The sequence below is a fragment of the Poeciliopsis prolifica genome, unplaced genomic scaffold (assembly GCF_027474105.1).
Source record: "Poeciliopsis prolifica strain line A6 unplaced genomic scaffold, Auburn_PproV2 SCAFFOLD018, whole genome shotgun sequence".
Taxonomy (NCBI): domain Eukaryota; kingdom Metazoa; phylum Chordata; class Actinopteri; order Cyprinodontiformes; family Poeciliidae; genus Poeciliopsis; species Poeciliopsis prolifica.
This window is the reverse complement of record NW_026562393.1, coordinates 3,293,026-3,319,896: the sequence shown is the minus strand read 5'-3', so window position 1 is coordinate 3,319,896 and position 26,871 is coordinate 3,293,026. Positions and strand designations below refer to the sequence as shown.

The following is a 26,871-nucleotide window of genomic DNA, read 5'->3' as shown; positions in this document are numbered from 1 at the left end:
GATGGTTTTTCCTTACATTGTTTGACGACTTACTTCTTGCCTTGGTGCTTGATTTAATCTAAAGAATGCGGATTAACAAGGCAAGCCGAGATGGAAGATTCACTCTCCGTGCACAGGAGACGTACAGGAAGTCGCCTGCAAATGCAACCTTGAACTAAACTAACAAACAGACACAAACAGCAGAATGTAAAGTGCTCGGCCACAAAACAGGAAGCCTGCACCAACCTTGGCTCGGCATCAGTGCGACGTCATCTGGCAATCTCAGTTTGTCTTTTTTTCCCCCACCCTCTGCATTTAATTCATTAAACACTCGACATATTCGGGGTCTTTACTGCCCTCCTGGAGTAAAAACAGAGGTAGAAATAACAGTGTAAATGAAAAACAAGATCAACTAATATGAGGAGTATGAAAATCCTGAAGAAAAAGATAAGATACATTCAGGACAGCAGGTACTTTACAAAGAACTCTGAGTTGATTTCAAAGATAATTCCTTCTAAAAATCCCTCTCAGTTTGATATATTAGTATCGTTTCACACGGGTCCCTCAGCAGTTGCAGCTTCAGTGAAGTGGAATAAAACAGAAAAAGGTTTCCTTCTGGAATCAGAAGCCTTGAGGATCACTTGCATGTCTAATTGTCTCTACTTGCCTGCAGTTGTGATTTCTTTACGTTTCCTCGTGATCAGACGAATCTCTGACAGGAAACAGCCTCTGTATCCAAACAAACTGAGATGTGGAGATGTAGAGCCCCGAACCTGCTGCTCACAAGTACTGCTTCTGCTCGACTGGCTGATTTCCTGTTCTGTGTGCCTTTATCGAAAGAGACCAACTGTGAAACATCAGAGCTCTGAAAGCCACACGAAATGGGAAGTCTCAATTTACCCACACTTCCCAGTGAATACTTGGCATTGGCGTGTAAATTCTTTTTACGGCAGCATGCGGACTTGGATTAGGTGGCGTGCCGTTGAGTCAGTGTGACGGAGCAAAATAGTAGCATTTCTTTAACAGAGCAGACGCCATAAAAGTGTTGTGGTTGGAACAGGAGAGAAAACACTTGGTTTGTGATTAAATAACAAGATAACAGTTTTAAACAATACCAAAAGGGAAACATAACTGAATAACTTAGTGAGACTGCTAACTGATGGCACCATGAATGTAAAAATAGAAATCACTAAAAACCACATGAAACCACATAAAACAATTAATATCTGTTTATATCACAATTGAACTGTATCTGTGTTGACGATCAAATACGCCCTCTGCTGGTGAACAATAGTCTTTGTTTTGAACTAAAACGATTTACATTTTGTCCTCTTAAGATTTGGTCCCTTAGAAATTTATTTTGGTTTCAAGTCAAAAATTATATTTTAATGTTAGACATAGATTATTTGAGTCAACACAAAACATGTTCAGGCCGTAAACAAATATAATTAATGAATATAAAAGCAAAACAATATATTAGTTAAATGTACAACAACCTAACACAAAAAGTCAAATAATATTTTGTCGCTTTCTGTCATAAAGAAATTAGGGGAAAAAAATTGGATTTTCAATATCCTCAGTTTGCTTATTCTTTAATAAATAATCTTTAAAGTAAATTAGCGTTTCATTTGTTTGACCCAGTTTTCACGCAAACATTGAAAATCACATCATGAACTTTTCTTTCTTTAAAAGCATGTAAACACATTACGATGAAAGTTAATTGCTTTTTCATTTCACAAGTTGAGGAGCCCTGCCGTCGGCAGGGCATCAAAAAATTAGGTGAAACTCATGTTGTTCCTCTCCACGGAAATCTTTAGTAAAAGGCGAAAGATTTATACGATCTGAAGAGAAACATGAGTGCATGACGCTAACTGGGCTCCTCGAGTCTTTATACTCCAGCATATAACTCACACTGACGGTAGCGACTAACCTAAACATCCAACCACAAAAATCAGACTTTAACCAGGAACATAATACAGGAGGATGAAAAATAACGTTAAATAATATTAATATCACCACATAATGCGCCAGAAAAAGAGTTCGTATAGCAAATATTAACGTAAATAAACTGTACCTACATCGCGCAGTGCATGATGGGTATTACTACTCTTTCGTCACAGCTACACGATGCCTAACAAAGTTTTGCTAGCTCATTAATTAAAACAAATCGGCGACTTGTTCGAAAACCTAGAGACAAACATGACGATTAAAACAAACTGGGAAAACGTTTATTTTAAATAAAAAAAAAACTTCTATAGACGGTTTCTAAATTTAACGCATGCGCCGTATAGACGCGTATTTAAAACGAAAGATGATATTCTTAAATCGTGCATGCATGAAAAAAGTGTGAAAAATAACGCCAAGCTACGATACGAACTTCTAATTCTAGTATAGTACTATAATTCTAATACTTCTTAAATTCATTTTATCCCGTCCGACTGTCGCCTATATTCTGATACTGATGAAGCATGAAGCAGAAAAATGTTCACTCGAGATTCAAAAACGATTCTGCAAAATCTAGGATGGTCAGAGAATAAATGCATTAAGGAGCGACTTCCTCTATCTGCTTCTGATTTTGTGGATTCACTTAAGCTTTTTGAGGGGATTTTTACTCATACTTCTGTATTTCCATTTTTTACTACTTTCATTTGGAAAAAAACAATGAACAATAAACCTATAATTAACATGTAGTTAAACAATTTGTGTGAGATAAAATGGATAGCTCCCCTTGCCCCTCCATCTACTGTATAAATCATTTAACCAATACAAAATTAAAGACTCCTAACACTGCTCTTTAATGCAAAGTACACAATGAGCAAAACTAAAACTACTTAAACTGAGTAAATCCTTTAACCGGATGTGATATTGGATAAACAGAATGGACCTCTGAACATTACTTATATGGACAAAATACAAACCGACAAAAAAAACATAACTTCTTGTGTAGAACATTTTTTATTATTTTGCCTGTCACTATATCATGAGGCTCTGACTGAAACTAAATATCTGTGGCTCATTTTAAGTTTTGTGACAAAAGAAAAAGACAATTAAATATAACACACTGAACATTACCTTGCACAGATAACAAAGCTAAACATATTTAGTGCTATTAAAATTTACAGAATAAGATTCTGGCAGGACATTCTGTGTAGTAAACATTTTAAATTAGCTGTGTAGGATTGCTAGTTTTATGCAGTGTCAGTGGCACGCTGAATTCAGTCCAGTTATATTCCAGGCTCCGTTTTGTCAACACTTCAGAGCCAATGTGAAACAAGTTCTCCTGATTTGGATTAAAAAGCTGATATTATGGATTATTACTGAGCAGCGAGGACAGGAAATTACCTTCATCTTGGTCCACAAACCCCAGAGGGATAAGATTGGCTTAATGTTAGCATTTGGTCTTCCATTTAAATACAAATATAATCTGAATTCCAATATAAAAATAAGGCATAGTTCAGTAAAAAAAAAAAAAAAGAAGAAGAAAGCTTCCCTTGTCTAATTTTTTACTGTACAAAAAGAAAAAAAGATAATTTCTGTAAATGTTCAGAATTTCATAATGAAGGCTGCAGAGTGAAGACGCGGCAGCTTTTTGCTTCTTAAGACATCACAGAAACATAAAAACGGTTATTTAAAAAGTGTCTTTGTGCAGCTCCATGGTTTCTTTCTTCTCGTTTAAATAGCCTTGACATCGATGAGACTACCATGCTGGGTCCCCTGCCGCAGGGTCTTGATTCCCTGTAGCTTTCGACCGTGAAGAGTGAAGCGAGACCAGGTGACCAGCTGGAGCAGGGCACAGGTGATAGGCACAAACACCAACAGGTAGAAGCAGCCCAGACGGAGAGGCGGAGTCCCTGAGTCGGACACAGAATCCTTCATGGGTGTCCTCTGGAAAATATCGTAACCTGGGGAGGAGAAAGACAGAGTGAGGAAAACAATTCTTTTGTTGTCCACAAAGTGCAAATTTCAATCTGAGAATGTTCAGAAATTCTGGAAAGATCTTTTAAAATACCAGAAAGAGAGACAAACAAAATGGATGCATTATAGTTTAACTAGAATCCTTGTTTAAGTAAGAAGTACTTAATGGAAAATTTTTGTTTTACTTGAACAAAGCTGACTTTCTAAAGTTCTAAAAAGTTTTAAGTATGTGCTGAATAATATCAGAGTTAATGACATGTGTCTTCTTTATTGCGTCATTGCTACTTGTATTCAGGATTTTAAAAAGCAATGAAAAGATTTACTTTACTAATTGCTAAAACAAGCATAAATGGTAAATATCTGGCCAGGATGTATACATTTTATTTTATCCTCTGCAAATTCTGACCTTTTTTTTTAAAGCTTAACCAAACAAATAGCCCTAAATTAATCTACATTACCCTGAAGCTGTATGTAAAATGCTTTCGAGGAAACGTGTATACCTGTGTAAACGCAGAGCAGCCAGGTGCCAATGAGTGGGGCGAATGTCTGGCCCGGTTTGGTCAACAGGTTGACCATCCCAAAGAGGAGAGCCGAGGCGGCCTGCTGACGTCTGTTCACCACATAGTCCTCGTCGACCAGATCAGAAATGACCAACTTCAGCAGCTTGCAGGTGCCCTCTGTGAATACCCGGTTACTGAAACGAAGAGGCGAACAATTAGAAACCTGGCAGGAATCCTTTAGGCGCGAATGCTGCAGGTCAATCTTTCCTTGCGTGTGCAGCTCTAAAAGTATTAAAACCAAAAACAAGCAGAGCAAAAAAAAAAAAAAAAGCAGAAACTGTCAACGATCAACTGTCGGCCATACCTAGCAATGAAGATGCACAGCAGATAAATGTGGTCAGGCCCTGCAAGCAGCATAACCACACTAAGTCCCAGTTTGAGCATAAACAGCCAACGGATAACCTGGTAAACGCCGTAACGCTGGCACAGTGTCAGGAAATACAAGTTGTTGAGGTGGGGGGCAACGTAAGAGATCCCTGTGAGGGAGCAGAAGCAGAGCTGCATCAAAGAAAAAAACATAAACTGTGCAAAGAAATAGAAAAATTATAATGTGCTTGGTTTTAACTAAAGGTAAGGTAAAAGCTTACTAACAGCACCAACTAAAATAGGCATGCCGAGTGAGAAATAAAAATACATGTTTAATAGGTTTTATTATGGCAGACCAACACAAAGTGGTTCATAATCAAAAGAGGGAAAGATTTTCTTCTGACATTTATATTGAGCATCACCTGGGCAAATACTTGCTTAAACTGAGTAAATCCTTTAACCGGATGTGATATTGGATAAACAGAATGGACCTCTGAACATTACAGATATGGACAAAATACAAACCGATACTGTTTGCAGTGCAGTGGAAGCACTTTTAGGCACATCTCCAGCTTTCCACATGTAGAGGCTGACATTTTATTTTGATATATATATATATATACAGTTAGGGCCAGAAATATTTGGACAGTGACACAGGTTTTGTTATTTTAGCTGTTGACAAAAATATGTTCAGAAATACAATTTATATATAATATGGGCTGAAAGTGCACACTCCCAGCTGCAATATGAGAGTTTCCACATCCAAATCGGAGAAAGGGTTTAGGAATCATAGCTCTGTAATGCAGAGCCTCCTCTTTTTCAAGGGACCAAAAGTAATTGGACAATGGACTCCAAAGGCTGCAAGTAACTCAAAAGGCCTTTCCCTCGTTAACCTGTAATCAAGTAAGTAGTTAAAAGGTCTGGGGTTGTTTCCAGGTGTGTGGTTTTGCATTTGGAAGCTGTTGCTGTGACCAGACAACATGCGGTCAAAGGAGCTCTCAATTGAGGTGAAGCAGAACATCCTGAGGCTGAAAAAAAGGAAAAAATCCATCAGAGAGATAGCAGACATGCTTGGAGTAGCAAAATCAACAGTCTGGTACATTCTGAGGAAAAAGGAATTGACTGGTGAGCTTGGGAACTCAAAAAGGCCTGGGCGTCCACGGAAGACAACAGTGGTGGATGATCGCCGCATACTTTCTTTGGTGAAGAAGAACCCGTTCACAACATCAACTGAGGTCCAGAACACTCTCAGGGAAGTAGGTGTATCTGTCTCTAAGTCAACAGTAAAGAGAAGACTCCATGAAAGCAATACAAAGGGTTCACATGTAGATGCAAACCATTCATCAATTCCAAAAATAGACAGGCCAGAGTTAAATTTGCCCAAAAACACCTCAAGAAGCCAGCCCAGTTCTGGAAAAGTATTCTATGGACAGATGAGACAAAGATCAACCTGTACCAGAATGATGGGAAGAAAAAAGTTTGGAGAAGAAAGGGAACGGCACATGATCCAAGGCACACCACATCCTCTGTAAAACATGGTGGAGGCAACGTGATGGCATGGGCATGCATGGCTTTCAATGGCACTGGGTCACTTGTGTTTATTGATGACATAACAGCAGACAAGAGTAGCCGGATGAATTCTGAAGTGTACCGGGATATACTGTCAGCCCAGATTCAGCCAAATGCTGCAAAGTTGATCGGACGGCGCTTCACAGTACAGATGGATAATGACCCCAAGCATACAGCCAAAGCTACCCAGGAGTTCATGAGAGCAAAAAGGTGGAATATTCTGCAATGGCCAAGTCAATCACCAGATCTTAACCCAATTGAGCATGCATTTCACTTGCTCAAATCCAGACTTCAGACGGAAAGACCCACTAACAAGCAAGACCTGAAGGCTGCGGCTGTAAAGGCCTGGCAAAGCATTAAGAAGGAGGAAACCCAGCGTTTGGTGATGTCCATGGGTTCCAGACTTAAGGCAGTGATTGCCTCCAAAGGATTCGCAACAAAATTGAGAAAAAACTTTTTTGTTTGGGTATGTTTATATGTCCAATTACTTTTGAGCTCCTAAAATGTGGAGTGTTTGTAAACAAATGTGTACAATTCTTACATTTTCTATCACATATTTTTGTTCAACCCTTTAAATTAAACGTTACAATCTGCACTTGAATTCTGTTGTAGAGGTTTCATTTCAAATCCAATGCGGTGGCATGCAGAGCCCAACTCACAAATATTGTGTTACTGTCCAAATATTTCTGGCCCTAACTGTATATAAAATTTTATTTTTTTATTTTTTTAAATACCTGACCTTGTTCTTCACATTTATAAACCACTTTGTGTTGATTAACACATAAAACCCACTGGTACATTTTGTGATAGTTGCATCTAAAAAAAAAAAAAAAAAAGTTCAGTGGGTGTCCAAGCCACCGTACGAAATAACAAAAATAGAAAAAATAATGAGTCCACTAATTTTTTGTCATGTCCTTAAGAGAATTTATGTTTACTGTTTTCTGATTTTTAATTTTTTTATGCTTTTGGTGTGGAAGATTTTTCTGTGAAATCCTACCGAGCAGGATTGAACCTGTAGAGGCAGAAATGTTATCAGACAAGAGATGTTCAAGGAAAAGAGGAAAGAAGTTGTTGTTGAAGTGGCAGTGAAACACCTGCGGAAAAAAACACAGACAAAAAGATCAAATACATATGATTTGCAAGTGAACATAATATTCCATTTATACTGTAGAACTGAAAATATGTAGAAACATTTAACATAATTTTGAACAAAGTCCTTAAAATAATCTGTGATTCAATTTTAAAAAATCTGTTTTTTCCCCCATGCTGCAGAATTTAATTTATTATGCTGATAGGAAAAAAATATTTACACCTTCATACAAAACAAAATTTTAATAATATATTATTTAGATTTTTTTCACCTTTACTATCCCCTTACCTGGATAAGATTCATGGACACAAACCACATGAAGTTTCTGTGCTTGGAGAGCTGCTTCAGATACTGGCCAATAGTGATAGGTTTCTCTATTTGAGTAAGTGGAGCGTGACCGACACTCAGCCTAGATCCAGACACATGAACACATATTATTGTAAAAGACAAAAAATAAATATATTGTTCAAAACTTAAGAGTCTTTAAATGTCGTACTCCTTCAGTGTTGATGCCTCATCTAGCTTTGAGCGGATTTCCTTGTTGAAACGCTGCTGTAGCAGCCGAGACACGACAAAAAAGCCCAAAATGGAAAAAGCTGCCAGAGTCAAGCAGAACAGACGGAAGGAGTGGAAATCCTCCTTGTCCCAGACAGAGTAGGAGAGGAAAACGGAGACAGAGCCCAACGCGCTGAACACGGAACAGTGGAAATTGAGGCGCGTGCGGTCAGCGGCGGACACGGCGAGGTCGGCCAGCAGGGCGCTGTGGTTGAGGTCCAACATGGTGAGGAAGCCGTCGTACAGACACAGGCACAGCAGGAACTGCAGGCCTGGTCTGGCCCACGCCACCCAGAAGCCCAGGAAGGACAGGGCGAAGAGAGGGCCATTTGTAGAAAGGGCCTTCAGGCGCTTCAGCACCACCTCTGGCGATGTGATCTGAGAGCCTGACCTGGGTAGAAAACACACGGTGTGTGAGAAATCTGCAGAAACAAGGGCCATGATCTATTCTCGCTCTCCTGCCTATAGAAACATTTAAGATTTGAATAAGATAAAGTCTGTCACCAAAACATATTTATAAAAGCAAGAATAAATCCTGAATATCCTGGAGAACGTACACTCTCTGTTTAAACAATTTTTTCCACCACTGACTGAATAAACATAACTGGTTTGCAGTATGACAGAAATATAAACACAGGTGGCACACTGTTTGACGTGATCCACTGGTTTCTCTGTCACTGTGGCAGCGGATTAGAGAGGACAAGTCTACACATCTGACAGTCAGATGTTGGCATCGGTTAACTGGAAAGTCAGAAAAAACATAAAATATAAGAAGAATTTGACTTGTTACATTTTGAGATCATTTTACACAAAGTCAAGTTCAGATCTAAGTATTTTTCAAAAAAAATGTTATAATTTTCCTGGGGTTTCCAACTGGTTTGTTGTAAAACTTAAAGAATGAAAACTAATATTTAAGCTAGTTGATCATCAGAAATGCAGCCTAGACAGTAGCAAAGTGCTAATTCTGCTTCATTTATTTACTTTTGTTCATGTAAATTTTATTTCCACTTTTTAGGGTGATGCTCTTCTTCTTTCCACATTTGTCAAAACAAAATAAATCTAGTTTAAGGGTGTTCTTAAAAGTAACTTTATGGTTTTGTGACGCCATCATTAAATGTCTAACCTCACTTTTGATACATAGACTCCAGACAGAAAGACACATCATCAGTGAAAATGTTTAACTCAGAACTCCTTAAGAAGCAACATTTTAGCTTTATCTGGTACAAATTCAGAAAAAAAACCAACCACGTCATATCGAGCACAGTTTGCTCTCAGATTAATGTTCAGTTAATACAAAAATAATTAACAGATTTGGCGCTACATTTAGTTGACGTCAAGTCTAGCAGAAAAGGACTGAACTTTTCATATGTTGATGTCAGAAGTAGTTTCTTTTAGCCTGCAAATAAATTATTTGCTACAAATGTTGCACTTTAGGCATAAAAAAAATTATTGTTTGAGTTATTCTTTTCTTTTTCTCTTGATGCATTTCAAATATTGTATAAAAAATGCTTAAGGAAGTAAATGAAAAGTCTGCAAACTATGCCAATTATTTGATCTGATTAATCATCAGAATAATATATACATTAATCTATTAGTAATGCTTAGAGTTTGCTTTAGGACAGCATTAAATAAAAAAGCACAAAGAGGCACACATAATTATGTTAGGTTTCATTTTCGCTGTGATCTGTTGAGTCACAAAGAGGTAGGAAGGTAAAGGGGGAGAAGAATGTTTAAAAAGAGATGCAGAGGCTTACTGAGGAGAGCTGAGGAAGGCGCGGTCACTCAGCCAGCCGAAGAGAGGGTCATTCAGACTGTTCCAGATAAGGAATACAGTCTGTGGAGCAGAATAACAAGAAGATAATAAGACATAAAGTAAATGGACATCAGATCAAAACAACCTTAGATCCTCAGAGAGAAAACCTTTTAAGCAATTTGTATAATAAACTGAACTTTACTACATAAGTCGATAAGAAGAATAAATCTATAGTTGAATCCGTGCGCTTGACTTTGAATGTTTCTGTATAATTGCATTGAATTAACTTTTCTTCGGTAAAGTTCTTTGTGACAACAGTTGTTATGTACTGGTGCAACATAAAAAAAACAAAAAAAAAACCTGAATTGAACAATTTCCTGTCAACGTCACTTTCAATCACAAACAGACTCTGGTTTTTCCATTGACTCACCTCTCCCACCCAGAAGGAGATTTTATCGATCTTGTAAATGGACACAAACGTCTCCACGTAATAAAGCAGGAACACATTGTGGAGAATGGACGTAAAAAGGGCCAGTGAGCCATAGAGCACTGCAGTGGAGAAGACAGTCTGCCAGAAGCCCCAGACGCTCCTGCCCATGCTTTTCTCTCAGGTCCTTTCTCTGAGGTAAGCTGTGACCATCATTGCCTGGATGACCCACGTTCACAGAAACACATCCTGACAAAAAAAAAAAAAAAAAAAAAAAGAAAAATATCCTGTGTGAAGGGAATACGTTTAAGATTTTTTTTGTGTGTTGCAGTTTTGTAATTGCAGGAAAAACAATAAAATAATATCTAAATTGTTTTTTTTTAAATAATGCATTAATTAAACAAACAAAACATATCCCATCATTTTTGGTCTGTAAACACACTAACAGGAGCATGTTCATGTGAAGTGAAACAAAATGTTAATGGTTTCCTATAGGTTTCAAAAGTATAAAAATAAAGTGATATCTATTCATTCCCCTTTGTAATCTCATATCACTACATACAAACGCTCAAAAAACAAAAACTGCAAAGTCCCTCAGAGCAGCAACATCTAAACTCATAAAATGAACAATAATATTACTGGCTCTGTCTTGCCAAGAAACCCAGACTACAGGAACGCTGTTGGAAAAGCAATGGGATTGCAAGTACTCATTAAAGTTTGTTTAGCTGTGAACAACTTTTCCTTTCTCACCAGGCAGATCCACGTCACGCTGTGTTTCACTTGAATTCATATTTGAACCACAGGCTCTATAAAAAGCTGCCCCACTTTCCAGTGAAGAATTAAAAGTGAAATCAGATGACTGTTGCCGGACAAGAAATTTTTGCTGCATTAACTTGCTCTCCAGCCTCATATTTAACACTGAACTATGAACGTTTAACACAATAAAAAAGTAACAGCTACTGCAAAGGTTAAGGTCTACATCTCAACTTCTGTCACCATTTTCCTTCTCTGAAAGCAAGAGGCCGACGACTGAAAGCAACCATGTTTCAATGTGCGATGTGGCGTACTCTGACTGGGTAAACAACGAAATGATGTTGAAGCACGGCCCTAAAACATTAGATTCAGATCATAGTGAGATAACACACTTTGAAAGAGGAACAAAGAAGCTCCCCCTATCAGATCTCGGCTGGGTTGTATCGCATCTAAAACATGGCCGTATCGTGTCAAATCAGTCTACAGAAAAACCACAAAACAAGACAACATCTACAAACATCGCACTGAAATACAACAAAGAAGAGATGTTTTTTCTTTATTTTGACTGCAAAGATACACCTGCTACTCACTCTGAATACCAAGAAGCAGGAGCTGATGAGACCTGATCTCTGAACTCCAGGTTCTCCACATTTCAAAACATCAAACTTTTTCAAATTACAACTTACAGCCAATATCTGAACTCAGGCTTTAAATATCTGCATTTTTTTTTAAATGCCCAGACTGTAAGGAGGGACAGAAGGATTTACTGAAGGTTTGATGAATATATTGGACAGGCAAATTTTTGGATGGGAAATACGCCTGAGGAGGACTGATAATCAAATTCCTCCTTCACAAGCGGTTACTTGTGTTGCATAGCTAATCGGCATGATTTATGATGTCATCACTCCAAATAAACACAAAGCTAAATTAGCTGTAGTATTGTTTTGTGGGATTTAAAAAAAAACTGTGTATGTTTCAAATTCCACCATAAACATTTTTTTTTCTTTTTAGTTAGGGAACATCTGGGAGTACAGAGAAAATCAGATTGCGTCTTCAACTGCATTCTTCAACAAGAAGTATTTAATTTGTAATGTGGGAAAAAAAGAAACAAAATCGAGAAGTAATGTTGCACTTTCCAAACTCACATTTTCTGCTTTCAGGAAGCTCTGAAGTTTTATGAATACAAATCGTAAAAATAATATTGAGCTGTATATAACTGCCTAAAGCGTATTCGGGTCTAAATCCTGATTTCTCAAACCATGAAAACAAGAGCAAATCTGGCAAAACTGGCATCCAATTTTCATAGTTTTGGTTTTATTTTAATGCTTGTTTGGCATCTGAACTAAATTATACCAGCTCCATTAAAAAAATCGATAACTCTTGGACTGCTAAGTAAAGACTGGCAGCAACCGCAGATCTTTAATAGAACAGAAATATCTCTTCTGATCCCACTGTGGGAAACAATAGCAATGCAAATTGAAGCATGAATATTCAAACTGAGGTGAAAAAAAAACAATAAAAATTAGACTGTCAGTAAATGGAAATTTACAACATAAAACTAATACTGTTGGAAACTTTAAATAACATACAAGGAAAAGCAAACCTTTCAGGACTGCACCTGTAGTGTTGTCAGTACGTGGTATTTTAAAGTTTTATAAAAAGTGACACGTTCCGATTTATAATTTTTTTTACTTTTTATGCCATCTAGATATTGTTTAACGCTATATCTCTGCTTTATTAACACACTTGATTTTCTTCGTAACATTACCACAATTGACTTTGTGTTCACTGCTAGATTATTAGGCAAGAAAACACATTTTAAATAAACAAAGTATTATAGGCAGCCTAAAATAACGCCGACACTGAAAGAGGAAACCAGATTCACTTATAACACTTTTGTTCTCGACAAGCTACACATTACCACAGTAACAAGTTGTCTGGCTCACTAACTAACTCCACTGTTCTTCTCATACCAAACTGATTAAAACTGAAACCACCACATCAAATCAAAAGTTAGTAACAATTGACTCGTTCCGTCAGGCTGTCGCTAATCAGTGCTAATCGATAGCACTAGCTAGTTGTATTAGTAGCCGCTAGCATTAGCTACCTAGTTAACCTCACCCAGGAAGCTTATCTGGAAGTAAACACAACCACCGCCAACGATAACAAATGAGAAAATACGTGTTGCGTACCGACTAAAGAGGCTGTCAGGTATCCAGACCGAACACACTGAGTTCGTATCGATACCGGTGAAAGCAGCTGTTTCTTCTCAGAACCAGACCGTCCACGTCATGACTACTCGCTCAGATGGGTGGGTTACTCACGCCAGTGACGACTGTAGTGGATTACTAAGGGGTTTCCCAAGCGTTCGTGAAGAACAGAAGGGATCTGCAGCGCCCCCAGCAGGCAAGCACTAATTATAACAACAATGCATTAAAAAACTATTATATGTAATACGTCAAAAATTCTCAAGATGGTGCTGTTTCACAAGCCTTGTCTTTATTTGGAGGAACAACTCAATAAAAAAAAAAACAACCCAACCACAAAAAATAAATAAAAAGTAAAAATAAAATAAATAAAAACAATAAAGTAAGTACTGTATTCGGTATTTCATCTCCAAACACATGTATATGGAGAACCGAGTAAAATATTTCAAGTGTTTTGTTTTTTTTCTGATAAATTTGATAATTACCACTTACAGTTAACATTAATAAAAATAAAAGAAGAAAATAAGGATATTGTGTAAAACTAGTAAATAGGGGTTTTCAATCGACCTGTTGAAAAGCAAGTTCAAGCACTGCTGAGTGTATGCACTCAGTACTTAATAATTACATCAGTGTAGAGGGGCCTGTGGTTCTGCTGAGGTGTTCATTAAGCCCAGTTTGTCTTCCTTAAGTCTGTCTGAATTGTTGGCTCTGGTGTCTCTGATCTTCTTCTTGATAACGCTCCATAAATTATCTGTGAGGTCCAGACCAGATTGTACATATTTCTGCACAGTATGACTTTTGGCAGAAATTATCTAATTAACTATTGCTTTTTAAGGTACACAGAAGAATGGTTGAATTTTACAAGAATGAGCTTGAGACAATGAACATAGAGTTTCCCAAAAGTTGGAATTTTGAGTGAGAAAGGACTACTTCTTTATTTAAGGTATCAGTGTAACAGGGGCTAAAAACAAATGCACTTTCCTTTTTTTTCTTTTCATTTTAATACTTCTGATCACTCTCCTTCCATATTATCTTATGCACTTGTGTGTCACATAAAATCCCAATGAAATATAGCAATGTTTCGTGGAATAAATGTGAAAAAAGTTCAGAATGTAAGAAATAGATGAGTGTCGGCAAAGGGACTGGAAGCCTAACTATATGCTATTTAGATTTAGCAAACATTTGATTGTTTTGACTGTGAAAGCGTGTAAAAGTTCAGCGCAGAAATCCAGTCTCATCAGAACATGTGAAATAAATTCCCTATTCTCCTTAGCAAGCAAGAGGCACCAACTCCCCATAGACTGCACATATAACGGATAAGTTACATAACTGATAAGATTTTTATTATTACTATTCTGCTGTTGGTATACGCCCTCATTTTAATACATGCCCTGGGCAACTGCCCATATCAAAACCCGCCACTTATAACAAGTGAATAGAGCTGTTTGTGTGAGTTTCAGAGTGTGTATGCGTGTGCGCGTGAGAGTGCGTGTGTGTTAAACGGAGAGAGGGGGAGAGAGAGAGAGCATGTGGTAATATTTGAGCAGTTGATGACTGCAGCAGCAGCAGCAGCAGTTCGATGTTTCACCGCAAAGAGGACAAATCAGGACTCTGTCTGTTTGAGACCGAAACAAGGACCAAAGGCAGGTGAGTGGATCCGAACTGCGTCCCTGTGTCCGACTTCAGCGTCTCATTGAGCTGCATGCGGTAGTTTCATGACATCTCTGTTACATCGGCTCGCTCAGGTGAAGGTGAATGAACTGTGCGCGGCGCCCCGTCTCTTCTCTCTTGGCGCCGCAGTTCAGATCGGACAGGAGCGGAGTGGCTCCAAACGAGATGTGGCGGTTATTATCTAGGAGCAGATTTGTTACAACGAGGCGATTGGACGGTCAAACAAACAAACAGACAAAAAAATAAATAAATAAAAATAAAAACTACTGCCAAGTTCAGTCAAAGGTGGCGCAAAAAACCCCAATACAGGTAAATTAATGTTTACTACTGCTTCTACTCTAATGCAGCCCCAACCTGATATATATATATATATATATATATATATATATATATATATATATATATATATATATATATATATATATATATATATATATATATAATATATATATATATATATATATATATATATATATATATATATATATATATATATATTTATAGTTATATACAAACAAATCTTTGGTAAATGTATGCAGAAAACAGCAGACATACGTTGAACTTCTATTTTAAACAGCACAAAGCAACCTCTTGCATTAGTTTAAAAATGCTCTAAAGTTACAACTATAAAGGTCTGTACCTATTATGTGTGAATGACCAAAATATAGACTAACGCACAAGTGTGAAGTGGGATACAGTTAGTAGCTATTTTTATGGCTAATAAAAATCATGACATGTTTTGTTCAGCTTCTTTTTCTCTGAAACCCTCAAAATAAAGTCAAAATAAAGCAAATCACCTCACACCCTCCATTCCAGTCAGAAAACATGGAATGGAGTGGTGATGTGGTGATGTTTTTCTTTAGTTTGTCAGAGCTCATGAGGAAAATGATGGCGTTGATTTTAGGTAGGCCCTGGAAAGAAATCTACTAGAAGCTACAAGAGGGTTAAAACTGAGGGACAGTTCCACCTTCCAGAAGGACAATGACCCTGAATATAGCAAGTAGGAGCTTGTAAATTTTAAATCCTTATATATAAGAGACTGACTTGTGCTGACTCATGTCGAAACATTTGTTTAGAGTTTCTGTAAGCTCTAAAAAGTGTCACATATTTATACTAATAATAGATTTTAACAATAACCAACAATAACAACCAAAAATATTGATTACAATATTGTTGATGCAAGAGGAAAAAGGTCATTCATTTTTACTGCTGAGAAAGATTTGTCATCAGATTTGAATGATCAGTTAAAACTCAGGATTCATGAGGAACTGGGTTTTTCAATTTAACAAACATACCAAAACAACTTGAGCTTCATGAGCATTTTAGCACTTATTGTGTGTGTATGCTGCATTGATGCAGTAATTCAAGCAAAATGATCCCATGTATTAAGTGCATGGACACACTTTTCAGTTGGCTCACACAATTTTAATTTATTCTATGCATATACTGTTGTAATTTTCTGAGAAATTGCACTTTTTTAATATAATTCCTAAAATAACTTTAAATAATGTTATTTGTTACTGAGTTGTGCAAAGCAAGCTGTTTATGTTTAAATCTTTAATACAGTGCTGGTGGCCCAAAGAGTGAACCCGCTTTTTCTGCTGTCATAGTGCAAGCAATCACATTTGTGGGATTTACAACACTGCACACTACATAACTAAATGAAAGCACAAATGTCTGCAGGTGAGCTTTTCATTTCTGCAAGATAAGCTCCCTTGTTTTGTTGATCTCCAACGGGAACGTCAGGTGTTCTGAAGAACGTCTTGCTGTGGCTTTTGAAGTGAGGTTTCACCAAAGCCTCGTCAACTCCTCTTGCTCTGAAGACCATTTATTTTAGAGCATTTGCTGGAAAAAAAACAGAAGGGACCAACTATCAATGAAATTAGGTCAAAGTGTCCCTGTAGATCTGTTCAGCTCTGCATATTAGCAAACAGGAAGAAACTGCGTAAAATGCATTCGAGCCAACCTGCGCTGCTTTTGTTTGATTACTCTTGCCTGCCGCCGTACGTGTCACATTGTTTGCGTGATTTCCATCAAGGCAGATGTGTTTGCATTTTACCTCGTGGGGTTATCATGCAACACACTGCTGTCAGGCGCTCTGCCAACAGAACACACAATACCCTTGCAGAAGTGTTGAGAAATTGGTGTATTTTGTTGTGTACTGGAGCAGCTGATGGGAAAAACCACAAGAAAACAGCTTGCTATCAGTGTTTGGTTACCACAGGTTTCCCTGACTCTGGTTTGGCCTCGTCATCAAACCAAAGTCACATTGGTTTCATTTTGCATGCAATGTCAAAGGGATGCAAGACTTTTACATTTCGAAGTGTATTTACAGGTCTCGAAGAGCTGTAATGCACGTGTGTGAAAAAGTTTTTGGCCATACAATGAGGTGTATGAAGGAGATAAAAGAAAAATATTTCCGGTTGAATTTGAAGCAGCCATTTTAAGATTCAAAGAAAGCTAGATGTGTAAAATTAGATAACATGAGCTCGTGCAAATAGAAGATGTCAGAAATGTCAGATCTAGCAGCTTCCAGATGGAAAAATGAAAATAAAATAAAAAAATTCAGCAAATGTATGGTTGTTATGAAATCTTCACCCAACATTGAACCAATTTTCGTTTGATGGATGCGGCATAGATGTTTTACTAGGACTGTTTTTCTGTCCAACAAAGGGTTCAACAAACTTTGCATTAAGATTGAGCAACTATCTCCCAAACATTCCCTCATTCCTCTCATATCGCACAGCAATTTCCCATTTACCCCGAGTCCTCTACTAGGAAAAATATGCTGCTGCTAAAAGCTTTCCGTGTCTAGTGTAGTAATGTAGTAAAGTAACATTTTCCTGCTCGAATTCTCCCACAAAATCCAGTATCTGTGTGATAAACTGATAGCTAAATATTTTAATTCAGTCTCTTTCTAGATATGAACGGTGTGTAAAACCAAACTATCCTCAGTTTGATAAAATCTTCCTTTCGGTATTGTTGTGTCTTGTGAAGGTTCTCTGAAGGTTACATTGTACAAGTTGTAAATAATGTATAGAGAATCTTTATAGAGCACTTCTTGCCAATTACCAGATGTGTGCACTGAACGAATAAATTTTTGGGGAACCTTTAGGGAACATTTTGCTGTGATCTGTGAAGACTATGAGACCTATTTCCTTAATATTTCCTACACTTCGCATTGTCAATGTTAATACAAGATTTTAAAAACCTTTTAGAACAAAATGTTCCCTGAAGTTTTTTCTAAAAGTCAGACAATCTGTAACCTTAAGAAGACATTTAAGTAACATTCCCTGAAGCTTACAAAATGTGTACTCTGCTGTGGTACTTTTAGGGAATGTTTGATAACTTTTGCACAGTTCAGTTAAAAGTAACCCTCAAGAAATCTTTAGGGAATGATCTCTGACAGTTTTCTAGAAGTTAGAAATTCTGTATCCTTCAGAAACATGCAGCCTCTACAGTGTGCAACATTTAGGTAGCCTTCCCAGAAAGTGGCCCTGTCAGTATTTAAACTAACCATTAGCAACCCTTTTGGAAGCATTTCCCTGATGCTGTATGCACCAAAATTGCATACAAATTGCATACAATTTGGAGATTGAGGATCAAGGTGTACTGACATTCCTCTGGAGACATGTCATGACTTAAACACTTTGCATAGTCACATTTTTCTTGAATTTGTCACAGCTCACTGAGTTTAGTTAAACCCTTGGTGCATTGATCCTTTTCATCAGCACCCGTCACTTGCTCATCTGTCGAATGTCCTTGCCCCTGTTAGTCTCAGAGCTTAGCACCCAGGCTGCTAACAGAAATGTCACCAGCCTCATTGTACTCCAGGCTGTGTGTGATTAGCAGCACGGCAGGGGCCATGATAGACTGATCTGGGGAGTTGCCAGTGTCACTCCTGGGCAGAACAAGATTCACATGGTTGACCCTTTGATCAGAAGCAGAGAGCATCCAGCCAGGCGGTGATTTTGCTGATGGCTCGTGGCCTAATCGTCAGATTAACCGTCATGCTGCTCCACCGCGAACACAGCTAATTGAAAGAGGAAGTTTTGTTTTGCAACATTTGCAGCATCACATTTCCAGGAGAGTATTATTTGATTATCGACTAGTTTTGAACAATGACAGCACTTTTGGGTATTTACTTAGGAAATAATGTTAATGCATAATATTTTTTCATTCAATTTAATTCTACAGGTTGGAATTCCTGTCGGTTTTTACAAAACTGCAACACAATAAACAAAGTACATAATTATAGCTTTCAGATATGTTTTCAGCTTCTTCCAGCTTGGTTTTATGGCAGTCGGTACTGTGAGCAAGTATTCAATCATTTAAAATTTTTTTTCTTCTTTTCTTTCAAGAAGTCAGGCTTTTCTGTGACCTTTTAAAGTCTTGATCTAGTTTTTTTTTTTGCTGTGCTTGAAAGTTGTTGTGCGCCTTTTCCTGCTTTTCATCCATTTTCAGTCCAGTATCTGATAATTTTCCAGATGAATGTTCAATTTTCTGTTTGTGAAGCAACTTGACAGTAAAATATGAATTATTTTGTGCACAGAACATTTTTTTGTTGTGTCCATTGGGATGTTGCTGTAGTCAGAAAGAAAAAATGTAAGCATATTTTTTATTTCAATTTACTAAAAATACCAAAGACAGCACAGTTTGACAAAAAATATATTTTAGCACCAATAAGGTGATTCTCACAGACTATTAGCTTAGGACTCACCACAGTAGGGATTATGTATATCTCAGCTCATGTATCAGCTCTGTCTTTTATTTTTACCTGTTTCTCACATACTTGACTTTCCCAATTTGCCTAAAGAAACTGCACTCTTGTCAATATTTATGTTTGTATGTACATGTGAGAAGTTTGAAAATTATATTAGCCTAACCATAAGTTTACAGTTATCCATATCACAGAGATTTCACATTGCATTGTTGATGAAACAAAGATAAAAAAAAAGTGATAATTAAATTCAACATCAAGTCCAAATTATACAAGTTTTCTGTTTTCCTTTTTACAAGTAACAAGTGCTAAAGGAGAGACAATCCTAATAAAATTAAAGATTCTGGCAGAAATTCTGCTTTTCAAAGCTCATTGAAATTGACTCATTAAAAGTCTCAAATGAATTTAACATTAATATTGATGAATGTACACCTTTCTTACTGCTTCTGTACATAAATTAATAACCTTTAAAACTTGTAAATCTCTACACACTGTGACACTTCCTTTTTATCACCCACTTGTTTATTGTCCTATTGTTTTAAGTATGTATGTCACAATATGTTTCCATGGTCAGGTAATAGTACTGGACTGAAAGTGAATGAAACACTTGGAAAAAACCTTGAAAAGGTCACAGGAAAGTCTTTGCTGCTTAGGAACAACATGCAAAGAAATGAAAGATGGTTTAAAGTGTTGAGTCTGTATTGTGTGAAGTATTCATACACATTGCTGTATTGTGTGAAGTATTCATACACATACACATTGAAACTTACTTTTTTAACTGAGAAAGTTGACAAAAGCAAGACAAGGCAATGTTTAAAAATAAGTGTCAGCTCTTTAAGATCCATTTTATGGGTTTTATATGTATATTTTCAATTTTAAGTGTATGCACTCTTAAATGCACTACAATATTTCACATTTTAATTAAGTAATGATGCTTGAAAAATAAACGAATACATGTTTTAGGGTTATTAATGAATGCATCTCAGCATTTTCCCTTAGATGGTAAAGTCTTTGCTCAGCAAATGATAATTTATTTCCTAAATGCTCTATAGTTCCACCTCAATAAAACTAATTAACGATGCTACATGAATTTACAATTTAAGTATTCATATTCATCTTTTCTATCCCTGCACAGACAGACTGACTGGAGGATAATGAAAGCGTGTGTCTGAGGCTGGAATAAGAAGATACACACTTTGCAGACATTCACATTTTTTGGATCCAACAAATTGAGTGCTGCATTGGACCTGGATCAGTGTGTTAAACATGAGGGACCAGAAATCAAATCAGCCCTTCCTGCTCCTGCTGCTGATGCTGATGCATCCCAACAGGCTGTCTCAGCTGTGGGCATTTCCCTTCAGCCCCTCTCTGGACCTGGACGTCACTCCCAGGACGACTATTTTCAATAAAGGTGGGAGTCTAATCTTGTTTTCTGTCTTAGTTTTTAGAGCGGTTGAATTCAGTTTATAGAGTGACCATCAGAAATACTCACATTTTGTCACATATAACCCCCAAAGTCTGAAGCTTCTTGTTTGGTTTCTTTTTACAAACAAGTATGATGCTTGATGGACATTAGCACTAGCCTTTCTTCGTTTGGAAACTATAAATAAAATACAGTGTAATAAGTTGCTCTCTAAAGTTACCTAATAAGTGAAAAGAAAGCTGTGAAAGGTTAGGTTATAGAACAATATCCGTACATCTCGCAGAGCTCTGTTCAATCCATCATCTGAAAATAGAAAGAGTATAGCACCACTGCAAATCTTCCAAGACTTGGAGCTCCAACTGAACTGACAGGCCGGGCAAGGAGTGAATTAATCAGAGTAGCCACCAAGATTTCCAGATTGTGGCAGAAATCCACAGCTCAGGTAAGACAAGTCTGTCCACCACAAATCTAGCCTGTAAGAGAGGAGCGAACACAAGAACTCTGCTTGTATATGAAAATACTGCTGTGGTCTGATGAGAAAAAATTGAACCTTTTGGCAGCATCATGCAGAAACATGGAAACTGGTCAAAGTTTATGGGATGGAGCTAAATAAAGTGAAAATCCTGGAAGGAAAACTTATTTGGAATCAGCAAAAGAATTGAGACAGAGGTTTAACATTCAGGAGCACTCAGGAGTCCAGTTAAAGTCTAGACTTGAATCTAGCTGAAAAACTGGGAAGACTTGAAAATCAGTTAAACATATGCTCTCTATCAAATTTGACGAGCTTGAGCCATACTGCAAAAACAATGGGCAACAATCTCAGCCCCAGATAAGCAAATCTGATAGACATATATCCTTAATTGGCTTAACTGGTGGTTCTATAATGAATTGTCTCATGGAGTTCTGAATACAAATCCATACAAAACAATGTCTAATCTTTCCATTTGACAATTATACCCTGCTTTGTGCTCGTCTGTCACATTCAATCCCAATCAATTACTCTGGAGTTCATGAGACCAAGTGTGCAAAAGCTTGAAAAGCTGAAAAACAAATTATGTTGTAATTAGTTTAAAGTTTCTATAAAATGACAATATTATGTATGGCATTTGGATCTAAACTACTGTCTTAGTAATGGCTCCAGTAATAGACACAAATTATTCAGCAAAGTCAAGTTTTCATCCCCACAACTACAGATTTAAAAGCCCCACTTGCAGTTTGGACACTTTTTCTCTGACTTAACTTTGTCCCAGGAAATACAACACCTGGCTAGTGACTAGTTTTTATGAACACTGCTTGTTGATATAAATAAACCGCAGACATATTGTGGTATCACAACACAAATGCACAGAGCAACTAAATAACAACCTGACTGTCCTTATTTGTTGCTGCTGCTCCTGCTGCCTCCTCCCCTCCGTGTTAAAGTGGCACAGTTTTTATAGTTGGCCCTGAAGACGGTTCCTTCATGCTCAGAGTTATTAATCGCCTCTCTCAAGCCCTGTCCTACATCACACGGCTCAGCAAACACTTCTAATGAAACAATAGACAGGAGGCCTCCATAAAAGAGGACCAGAGCTCCATGGACCTGATTAGAGCTTGTGCAGGAAATGCTGCTGAATCAGGGGATCTTGGTTGATGAGTTGGTATTTATGAAGACCATCAGCATCTCTAATTCAACCCATCTTACTGCCCCTCCTCGTTCTTTGCTTTAGTGTTTCCTATCACTGTGGAAGAGGCCAATATTGCTTCAGCGCATTTAAACTGAAGTGCCACTCTGCTATTCCTCATTCTCATCTTCACCTCCCTGAAGTGTTATTAGAAGTACTGCTGGGTTTCGCTTTTTGTTTTTCTTTTTTGTTTCATACCATCAAAGAAGCTTGAAAATCACAAATAGATGAAGTGAGTAAATATAAAATGTTGTTTTCAAGCTGTGATTTTATTTATTAAGGGGAAAGATTTGTCCAAACCAACCTGGTCTGCTGTAAAAAAAAAAAAAAAGCAACCCCCCAAACCTCTGCACAACCAAATAACTGGTTCTACCACTATATTTTGTAACATCTGCCATAAAGGATTTTCAATAACTTACAAGAAGTATTTTCAAAGTATTATAGAAGAATTTTGGCCCTTTTTATTCCCACAATTTGTTTTGAGGTTGAATGACCTGTTTGGGAAGATTCCAGAGTTTTTTCTTTAGACTTTGTCAGTATGATGTCCTTGTTATGAAATCCTGTGGTAATTTTATGCCAGATGTAATAGGAACCTTCTATAACATTCCACTTTTGCCTCATCAGTCAACAAAATCATGAACACTGACATTAACTGAGGCAAGTGGTGCCTGCAGTGCATTTAATGTTCTTGTGGGTTCTTTTGTGACCTCCTGCACGAATGTTTGCTGAGCTTTTGGAGCAATTTTGGTAGGTTACATGCTCCTGGGAAGGATCAGTGTTCCATGTTTTCTCTTTTTGTGTACTACGGCACTTAGGGATCTTTGTTTGAAACGATTTTGTAGCATTTGGAGCATAATGTTTGCTTTTTAAGATTATTATTATTTTTATTATTTTTTAACTCTAGTAGTCTAGAGATCTCGATGTGGCTTGAAATTCATAACTTCACAAAGTGTGAATACTTTTGTAAGACACTGAATAATTACATGCTGATGATTTTATGATTTTAGGGCAAAAATACTGTGGAAATGCGATTCGTTTCCACAACAAACGTTTTCAGCTGCTGACGCTTTTAGCACTTAATTAGCATGCATTTGATCATTCTGATTGATAATTCAAATACAATGCGATTCGCAACCACAACATGTGAAGTCACAAGGCTTGCCAAAACGCATAGGAAGTGGCTCAACATTTACAGTTATTGTTGTGAAATTGTTTTGCACAGCTCTGTGTTGCAATGAGGCCCTATAGAATTGTTGAATTATGAAACAAATTAAAAATAAATGTGGACTTGGAGAACTTCATCAGTTTAGACTCTTTCAGTCTCTCTGAGAATGTTTGTTTCTTCATCAAAGATATATATAAAAAAAAGTTATTGCTTCATTCTATCCCCTCCAAACTATCATGTCTTCACTTTCACATTTCTCCTCCTGCTTTGGATTATGGATCATACTCGCTCTATTTTCTGTGGGCTCTTTTCTGTTCTGCAGCTCAAGCCTGTCAGTCATTAGAAATCTTATTTTTCTCTTGGCGCTTGTAAAAAAAAATTGCCCTTGACCCACTTTTTCATCGTTAGGGAAGGCGCGCAGTAGCACAGGCTGGGCGTATGTGTCAGCATGTGTCATCATTGTCAGCGTATGCCATCTGAGGGTCTGTGTTGTTTCTGTGATGCTCCGGGGAAAAAACATTTAGTGAAATCTGACTGTGTGCGTCTACTGCTACTCCTCCTGAGAAATATGACATTATGGGTGATGAGAGACAACTTTTCTATATGTGATATGTGGGCGTCAGTATGGATGGGAGAATCTGTGGAAGGACATTAGCTATAATTTTGAGCTGGTATGAGGGGGCACTTGTGGCCTGCATCAGTGGGAGGACAAAAACATGCTGTATCAGTGGAAGCTCAGATATATATGTATTGCAGCATCTCTGAAGATGACTTTATGGGACATAAAATTCTGAGAAATGAATGCATTAGCAAACCCATTTAAGTGACAAAACAGATTATATAATATGTCTGTGCAGAAAGCAGCATTAAAAGTGAAATCTAATATATTTTTAAAATAGTTACTCCAAACTCAAATGAGCATAATCACTGATGACTTTATTGTGTTGGTTTCCTAAAGGCATTTTCTCTTTGTCTGGTTCTCTCTCATTGGATTCAAAAACACTTTAGAACTAAAGATAAATATGCAGTAATTTAAAAAGAAATAAAATAAAAATGGCAGTCCAACCGATAAAAAATTCATCTGGATAAAAAAGTGATTTAATTGCAATTAAACAACAAATATTAACTGTCTTTTACCCGATAAGACAGTTAACAAAAAAGTCTTTGCTAGTTGAGGAAAATGTTAGTACACCCTGAAGGTTTTGTATTTTTCATGTCCCTTGACAGTATTTCAAAAGGTTAAGATCTGGACTTTGTATTTTGTAGTCTACTACCAGTCTGGTGAATTTACTGGACTCAAAATTTCCTCAAAAACAGTCAGGAGCGCAACAAACTCAATATTTGAGGTTTCACAGGGAAACCTGCTTGAACATGCTGAGTAACAGTTTTTTAATCATGTCCAATTGATGTGATTTTTTCCATTTCAAATGGGAGTATGTGAGAACATGTTTTTTCTTTAACTTCTATTGTTTATGTATATCGGTTATCAAAATTGATTTGAAATATCTGTATGTGCAAATTAAATGAACAGAATTGCAGTGTTTATAACTCTAGTGCTCTGACTTACCTGTTTGCATAGGCACTCATGGGGTGTAGCTGTAGCGTAAAATGTTGACGCTTTCCTTCTCTACTGATGTTCTGTTGCATGCTGAAGAGGTCCAAGCTTCCCATATGGTTTACTCATATTATTATTGTGGTATTTTCATAGCTCCAGTATGACTATTGTGGCAGCAGATCGCTCATGATGAACACATTTAATATTCACAGAAGTGCAGAAGTGCTGCTATTGAAATACTAATGATGTTTTCCTCCCATCAGCATTTTTGTTAAGTTTGCTTTACCTTTTGTTTTCCCCATTTAGCTTTTATGTCTGTGTTAAGCTTTTATGCTTTGGTCTTTCACCTCCACTGAGAGATCTATCGCATTTTGATTTCCTGCTAGCACTGATCTGTGATTTCAGCTGGAACTTATAGATGATTCAGTGATAACATGTAGGAAGACCTGAAACAGTGCCAAAACTATCCATGTCTTGTACAAATGGGTTATGTTTGACTTTTGGTACTTGAGATGAAAGTCTTGACTATCTTTCATCTCGTTCTGCAGTCTCCCAGGCTGAAGAAGTCTTGGGAAAGACTTGGCTCTCACACAAGCTGTAAAAATAAAGACTTTGTGTTTCTTTCATTTTTAACTGGGTGGTAAACTCTGACATGACACAGAAAAATATCTACCTGACAGCGGTTTTCATTTCATATTTGTTATGAACAATATTCCCTAGACTAGAATAATTTAACTTTATCAGAACAGCTCCTCTGGAGAGATAAACAACAAATGGATTTTATTCATCCATATCTATGTTTTAGTTTTTTTTTTAACAAATAGAAAACTGAATAGCAGCATATACATGTATGCCTACCAGATTTGCTTTTTTAGATCTAATGTCTGTTTTTCTTTGCCAAATAAGAATACACTCCATCAAGATAAAGTTAATTAGGGAGCATCTGCCAACTGCAAATTTCAAGTATTTCCACAGATTCTCTATAGGATTTAGATTTAGATCTATAAGAAGTAGATTCTTGTCCTCAGTTTGAAGTCTTTTACAGCTTTTAACAGATTTTCTTTGCATTTAGCTCCATCAACTCTGAAGAAACGCTTCACATAGCATGATGTCACAACAGGGATGAAGGGCTTGGGGTGATATACATTGTTTTCTGTGTAAGCCAAAAAGTTTGGCTTTAGTCCGACACTGTACAGCTAGCTTTAAGCTAGACTTCTCACCTTTCCTCTTGCCCCTCCTGAATAAAGCAATAAATTGCGAAGGACATAATTTACACCTGAGTGGTCGATCTCTGGAGTTCCTCCAGTGTTACCATGGACATCTTGGCTGCTTTTCAGAATATTTATCTCCTGGTTTATACTTTTTAAGCTACATACACAGAACAAAATAAACACAATATACTTGTGTTACGTAATCAAAGTTGAACTCACTCCATGTTATGTGTAAACCTAAAGGATGCATGTCAATTTTAAACTTGGAGCAAATGAAAAAATAATCTTCTCTGTCATCCTGACGGATTCATGCTTTTCTTAGAGAGTTGTGTATATTCATTTACATAA

General features: G+C 37.1%; 3 protein-coding genes and 1 non-coding gene across 7 annotated transcripts in view; 1 reads left to right on the top strand and 3 right to left on the bottom strand.

Annotated features, from left to right (window-relative positions):
* The window catches only part of LOC129368026 (rho GTPase-activating protein 27-like), a 31,429-nt gene extending 31,090 nt beyond the window's left edge, over positions 1 to 339 (bottom strand). For all 3 annotated transcript variants that reach the window (XM_055042789.1, XM_055042790.1, XM_055042791.1), the window contains exon 1: positions 226 to 339. The gene's annotated coding sequence lies outside the window, so the exon portion shown is untranslated. The remainder of the gene's footprint in view (positions 1 to 225) is intronic.
* Positions 340 to 1,725: 1,386 nt separating this feature from the next.
* Positions 1,726 to 1,839, bottom strand: LOC129368360 (U5 spliceosomal RNA). Its single transcript, XR_008606850.1, has one exon. It is a non-coding gene; the product is annotated as a U5 spliceosomal RNA (small nuclear RNA).
* Positions 1,840 to 2,915: 1,076 nt separating this feature from the next.
* On the bottom strand, positions 2,916 to 13,255 carry mfsd13a (major facilitator superfamily domain containing 13A). The gene is made up of 9 exons (XM_055043117.1): positions 13,100 to 13,255; positions 10,158 to 10,403; positions 9,729 to 9,808; positions 7,916 to 8,365; positions 7,708 to 7,828; positions 7,327 to 7,423; positions 4,759 to 4,930; positions 4,395 to 4,588; positions 2,916 to 3,881 (listed from the first exon to the last, which is right to left on the bottom strand). The coding sequence occupies exons 2-9, from the start codon at positions 10,323 to 10,325 to the stop codon at positions 3,652 to 3,654; spliced, it is 1,512 nt and encodes a 503-aa protein (XP_054899092.1). The 5' UTR covers positions 10,326 to 10,403; positions 13,100 to 13,255; the 3' UTR covers positions 2,916 to 3,651.
* A 1,424-nt stretch (positions 13,256 to 14,679) lies between these two features.
* The window catches only part of sema4gb (sema domain, immunoglobulin domain (Ig), transmembrane domain (TM) and short cytoplasmic domain, (semaphorin) 4Gb), a 36,077-nt gene continuing 23,885 nt past the window's right edge, over positions 14,680 to 26,871 (top strand). Inside the window, exons 1-2 of one of the 2 annotated variants that reach the window (XM_055042751.1) lie at positions 14,680 to 14,761; positions 20,641 to 20,916. In XM_055042751.1, coding sequence (XP_054898726.1) covers positions 20,772 to 20,916 — 145 coding nt within the window. In that variant the 5' untranslated portion in view covers positions 14,680 to 14,761; positions 20,641 to 20,771. The remainder of the gene's footprint in view (positions 14,762 to 20,640; positions 20,917 to 26,871) is intronic. The other variant, XM_055042752.1, reaches the window with a different exon arrangement.

What these genes read in the sequence shown, in the direction of transcription:
- mfsd13a (XM_055043117.1), bottom strand. Translation starts at nt 10,325, where the DNA reads ATGGGCAGGAGCGTCTGGGGCTTCTGGCAGACTGTCTTCTCCACTGCA. An exon ending in TGTCCATGAATCTTATCCAG is followed by an intron (nt 7,424 to 7,707) that starts GTAAGGGGATAG and finishes TTTTTTCCGCAG; the next exon opens with GTGTTTCACTGCCACTTCAA. An exon ending in TACAGGTTCAATCCTGCTCG is followed by an intron (nt 4,931 to 7,326) that starts GTAGGATTTCAC and finishes GCTCCCTCACAG; the next exon opens with GGATCTCTTACGTTGCCCCC.